The sequence below is a fragment of the Schistocerca serialis genome, chromosome 3 (assembly GCF_023864345.2).
Source record: "Schistocerca serialis cubense isolate TAMUIC-IGC-003099 chromosome 3, iqSchSeri2.2, whole genome shotgun sequence".
NCBI classification, from domain to species: Eukaryota; Metazoa; Arthropoda; class Insecta; order Orthoptera; family Acrididae; genus Schistocerca; species Schistocerca serialis.
The window spans coordinates 160,960,427-160,966,426 of record NC_064640.1 but is presented as its reverse complement, the minus strand read 5'-3'; the positions used below and the strand labels follow the sequence as shown (position 1 = coordinate 160,966,426).

The 6,000-nt window shown below is 36.9% G+C and overlaps 1 protein-coding gene across 4 annotated transcripts in view; it reads left to right on the top strand.

Annotated features, from left to right (window-relative positions):
• The first annotated feature begins 738 nt into the window (after positions 1-738).
• LOC126469868 (annexin B9-like) overlaps positions 739-6,000 on the top strand; it is a 93,084-nt gene continuing 87,822 nt past the window's right edge. Inside the window, exons 1-2 of one of the 4 annotated variants that reach the window (XM_050097185.1) lie at positions 739-1,016; positions 2,869-2,915. In XM_050097185.1, coding sequence (XP_049953142.1) covers positions 2,886-2,915 — 30 coding nt within the window. In that variant the 5' untranslated portion in view covers positions 739-1,016; positions 2,869-2,885. Of the gene's footprint in view, positions 1,065-2,604; positions 2,692-2,868; positions 2,916-6,000 lie in introns of those variants that run through there. The other 3 variants (XM_050097186.1, XM_050097184.1, XM_050097187.1) reach the window with 3 other exon arrangements.

Sequence of the window (6,000 nt, the reverse complement as noted above, 5' to 3'; positions counted from 1 at the left end):
AACACCATTTAAAGCACAATAACATATTCATTCCGTGACAAGATGTAATAATGATGAATACGAACCAAAATACCATAAAAACCTACCAACACGGAGTTCTCCGTTAAATGCGAGGTAAAGTGTGTATACTAGATCGGTACCAGACTTCCTGCCACTACAGTACAACAAACCGAAAAAAAGGGGTTATCTTGAACAGATCTTTGATGCTCTATATCACTGAAACTGCATATTTGTGCAATACTCGAGTATAAATACGAACTCTATCCGAGAAGGTACGGAAAACGGACACAAACATAAATAAAGTACAACAAAAGCAATATACTTTCAATGCTTTTAAATTGAGCAGTAGACACACAGATGCGTAAGCAATAACAATAAACGTACCGTACGTCCACAGAACACCATGCAACGTAAGCAGCTTCTGTTTTATATGAAGAAATGACAATTACGGAATCATTTACCCCACCCAGTATTAAGGATACTAGCAGAACGCAATGAGAATACAATCAACATATTTACAACGTAATACAGAGCAAAACACACGGGAAGTCAAAACGAGCAGCGCAATGTTACGAGTTCAAAACACTTCCCGTAAGAAACTAAAACAGATATAGAAGCCTAAAAATTAGCCAATGAGAAAGCGAGATGACGGACTGGTGTAAACCTAAAGCACTCCAAGTGGCCTGGCGGCGAACGAGGTCATGTTAGCGGAAGTCCCTGTGTGAAATATATATATAGCGTTACACCCCCGCGGCCCCGTGACCAAACATTTACAGTTGCCGTCCCAGCGCATGCGCAAGTGATTCTTGTAACCGCGAAGTATGAGCAACGGGAATGACATCATGACGGGAAGTTTTATGGTGTAGCTGATTCACGTGACATTGGTTGTGAATTGAGGCAAACGCTGAGACGTGTCATTAAATATTTGTGTTCTGACAGTGTTGGTGCTACACACAAGAGGTTTAGGAGAGTTTCTTGTTGTTTCCATCTAAGAAGCAAGTTTCACTAAGGCTCAGGTAATAACTGGACGACTGACGAAAACGGGTACCCCCTTGTTTTGCAAGGTATTGTTATACTTTTTTAATAAATTCTGTCAGGTTTTTAATTGCCCTGTATAATTGTTAAATTTAAGTTACTGTTTTCCATAAGGAATGGAAACTGAGGCAATGAATTCCACTGTACCGCGATTTTGTGGGATTCTTGTCAGATGTTACTGATTCTCGATCTTGTAGTAAAGATGAGTTGGCCTAGGATAGATTCTTTTTCGCGAGCTCTAGTAGCGGAAGTAACAGTACACAATTTGGTATGATCTTCATAATAATATAATCTTATTGCGTCCTTCCTGGAGCAGCCTCAGTCTCTCCTCGCACCACCACTCACACTAATTGTATGGTTTTAAGGTAGGGTTAGGCGAATGCATCGTTCCCTCTTACTTCATTACGTAATTGGTAAACATACTCTTCTCATTCCTTGCTCATGAGCTAAGAAAACTAGACGTCCAGTTAACACAGTTCATGCCGTTTCATTTCTTCATTTGTGTGTCTTATACTACCGAGTGGAACAGTTTTCATCTCCATACCTTCCTTTCACAGTATTAGCCAGTTTTCGCTTCCATTGCTTCACATCTTTCGATACCGTACTATTAGTCTAGGGTGGGCTGGGTTAATTATCACACGAAAATATTGGGGGTAATTAGCAGGCCGTAACACCATTCCCATAGCAATCTGAACTTTTGTTGTCAAATAACTTTTATTTTCTATTAGAGCAACTTCCTCGTGCAGTTATACGTATTTTGAATCAGATTGTTCTCTGTTTATGCTGTACAGTAGCATTTGTTTTCGAAAATGTAGCAGACAAAAATTAGTCACATTTTCAGCTTTTGTAACCCTGTCCTCCATGGTTGGGTATAATATTATGATATGTTGATAAATTTTATTTTAGGGACGGCTGAAAACTATTTCATTCAGTTGTAATTAGACTGTCTGAAAATAAAAATTAGATAATTTACCAAACTTCTCTGCAGACTCATCATCCTATATCAAACACTTCCCAAGAAAGAAATAAAATTTGTATGTTAGTGTAGCAAGAAAGGAATTTCCGGAAAAAAGCAACACCTGTTGTTTTAATGTATTTTTTGAGGCGGCATATTATTGTGAGTGTATTTGATCTTTCAAGCAGTTTCAATATAACATACATCAACAAAGATAAAGACTACTCCACACCTAGAATAATCATCTGGTTTTTGGGTCTATGGAACGAAAACTGAATCTAATCTAATCTCCAGCTACTATATGCAACTACAGAATTGAATGAAAATCCCATTGTAAGCATCAGAAGTGTTGCTAGGAAATATGAAGTGAGGAAGGACTCGTTATTTTCTCATCTTAAATTTTTTTAAAAAGATATGGGACTTATAGCAAAAGTTACATTTTTGTGTGAAAATTACCTGGGGCTATGCTACTGTGTTAGACAAAGATTGAAACTGATTGTTCTGGGCATATACTCTGATGAAAATTATATACAATAGAGCCAGTGGTTTTAGGGGTGATATTCTAATTTATTTCCATTAATATAACTGATTACACAGTATACCACACATCAAATGTGAATGAAAGTTTCACACCCCTTTCCTCACCTAGCCTCAGCAATCTATGGGCTGATTATTTTTTGTTTTAAGCAACCAGGAAAAAGGTACATACATTATTGTATGATCTGCCATTAATTCTTTAGGTGATAATAACATAACAAAAGATATGCTTGCAGATTTTTTATATCAGATCTATGTATGAAATATTTCATTAAATGTAGGTCTATTGCTGTGAAAATTTTGAAATAATGTTTTGATAATTTTACTGTTGCTTATTTCAGATAACACACATTCACCAATGGCTTCTCAGTCATATTACCGGTCACCGGTAAGTAACTAGGCATAGTTGTTGCACTACAGTGTATTTTTAAAATATTTGTTTTATCTATGAGGAGATATTTGTGAGCCTGCATAAAATTTGAAAAGTTAAGTATGCATCTACAGTGAGATTACATGCTGGAAGGCACACATTGTGACATGTGGACTTCCATTCCTCTTTCATGCCTGCACCGTTTACCTTATGGTCTCCTGTTCATAATTCATAATTTCCCTCCCCAAGAAACCGAGTGAGATGGTGCAGTGGTTAACACACTAGACTCACATACGGGTGGTCAGCCATTGCCTTGGTGAACAAACCATCTTGGCATTTGCCTGTAGTGATTTAGGATTACATGAATCACGATGGCCAGACAGAGCATTAGCCTTCATCCCCACAAATCTGAGGCTAACATCTTATGCACTACCTCATTACTTTTATATTTAGTATACATTGCTGTGGCATTGCCACGCCTCTGTTATAGATCCATTTCTTTCCTTATGCCAGTCTGAAAAGCTGAGTGAGACTCCCCTCATGATTGAAATATTGAACTCGGAAAGAATGGCGAGACATTATTATTATGCACTATGCTCACTTATTTTTTTTATTAACCCCTACTCAGATTACTCTAAATAAACTTTGTGTGCAGTTTTTAAGAGATCAGCTTTGACTGCATGTATAAATAAATGTATTTTAGTTAACTCTTTCATTTCCTGCAGTTTTAATTCCAGATAGGAAATTCTGTAGAATTTTTTCCCCTTAGGTAACTGTTACTCCAAACTGGCTCTTGTTCCATAGTAGTGTGTAGAACTATTTGTGACACAATTATTACTTATTAATGTTTTTCATGATGCGGCCAACTGATTGTAGGTAAATGCACTCAGGGAAGGATACACATTTTTCAGTATTTTATTGCTATGAGCCTTGATTTGATTTTTAATAATCCCAACAAATTGCAGTTGTTAATCATATGGTGATTTTCTGCTGTTTGAAAACTCTCTCTCTCTCTCTCTCTCTCTCTCTCTCTCTCTCTCTCTCTCTCTCTCTCTCTCTGTGTGTGTGTGTGTGTGTGTGTGTGTGTGTGTGTGTGTGTGTGTGTGTGTTTAATGCATTTTATTCCTAGAAGTAAACCTCATAGATGAAATTTTTAATGGACATAGGAATAATATCGAACCACAAGGCACTGGTTGTTACATGCTGAAATGACCCTAAGGGCATAACATGCTTATGATGTTTCTTTGCCAGTATCTTCCTGTGTTCATTCCCTGTCAACTGAAAATCAATATTCATCCCTAAAATACTTATTTGCTACACACTAAACGATGTATCATTTATGCTGAAAGTGGCAGACGTTCTCTCCTTTTAAGCTGAAATTCAAGCTAATTTTTGTTAACAATAAAAATTTATTACATACTGCCAAGTCATACACATCCTCCAGGAGTTCAGGTTTTTTTATCAGTGGCTAATGCTGCTGTCATCAGCAGAGAATATTTTCTACATGTATTATAAAACTCATTAAGGGGAAGATAAGATCCAAGATTGCATTAATCATTCATTAGCTTTCTGCTCAATAGTATTGATATGTGGAGATGTCATAGGTCATTTCACTTGTGTGGTTTAATACTCAGCATTCCAGAAGCCACAAATTTCTCCTGTGTGATGCTAATTGATAAGCACCACATATATATATATATATATATATATGCTAAGACTTTTTGGGTGATAAGTTCTCTAGTACTGTAACCTATGACTCTGCTTCAGCAATCATCAATTGCAAAACTGCCTTTGTTGTGAGGACAGTATAATATAAACTGAAAGCAGTACTGTGTATAGTTGGGATGGCTCAGGTTTGTGGGGCTCTGTTGGATTGTTGTTGTGGAGTTAGGATGGCACTTGTGGGGAAGAGAGCAAGGCATCTGGCTGACGAGTTGTTTTAGAAGCAGCACTACTATGAATAGTAACAGGACACATGTGTTTAAAAGTACTCAGTTTATAGGCAGATTAAGATCACTTTTTAGATGACACTTTGCTTGGGAACATAGTTCCTCCAATAGGAGCTCTTATCTCTCAAGAACAATTCTCCATTGACACTGTGTTGCAACAGTGGTCATTTCAGTTGCAGTTTTAGAGTAGTATAGTGTACACTTGTAATCTGTTATTAGACACTGCCAGCATCCTGCTACCTATCGTCAGAGCCCTACCCAAGGTGCTCCTGACAGCCAAAATGGCAGCACCATAATGCCATGTGACAAACTTCAAATAACAAGTAATTTTAGCAAAAGTATAGTGAAAAGGGGATGTCTTATAAAGAATTATCCCTCCTACATTTAAAAAGCTCTGAAGATAATTACACTACCTTTTAAGTCTTTAAAACATCTCCATAATGGCACACTTCTCATAGACAGTGATAACACGTCCAGCTTCTTAACACTAAAGTCCTACCAGACTACAGAACAACCAAAGTTCCTAAACTTCATTAAGGATGCCATGTTATGCAAGAAACTGTTGGAAGTATACACTAAACAAGCAGCAGAGTGAATGGGAGAAAGATGATAAATCACATAGAAATGTCACATAAAGAGTAACTGGTGTACTGGGAAGACACGTGGTATCATTTTTAACTGTTAAGTGAGCAGTGCTTTCAGATTATATGAAGATTTTGCTTTCTCACTGATAGTCAGATCATCTTGGTATGCAAGGGTCAGGCAATAATTATAAACTGATAATGTGGTTACCAAGTGTGGAGTGAAGGTAGCCCACAATTATGAGCTTTAAAAAAAAATTTACTTTTAATTTTAAGGGCCTAGTTCTCTTTTCCTATAACACCATGTGATGCTTTTGTCAATGCCTCACCAAGAACACAAAATTATGTATCTGGTACCAAATCCTGCAGTTTTCAAATATAACTGCAGCCACTTTTAAATTGGTGAAAATTCTTAGCTGCAGTGTCACCTATCCCATTATACAGGGTGAGTAAAAAAGGACTGATATAGAAATTTGGAATGTTATAGAAATTTATTGAGTTAACTTACAGAAATGGTACATGTATCATTTTGTAGCAAAGAACTTAGTTTCACATAAGTGTCAAATGTCATTT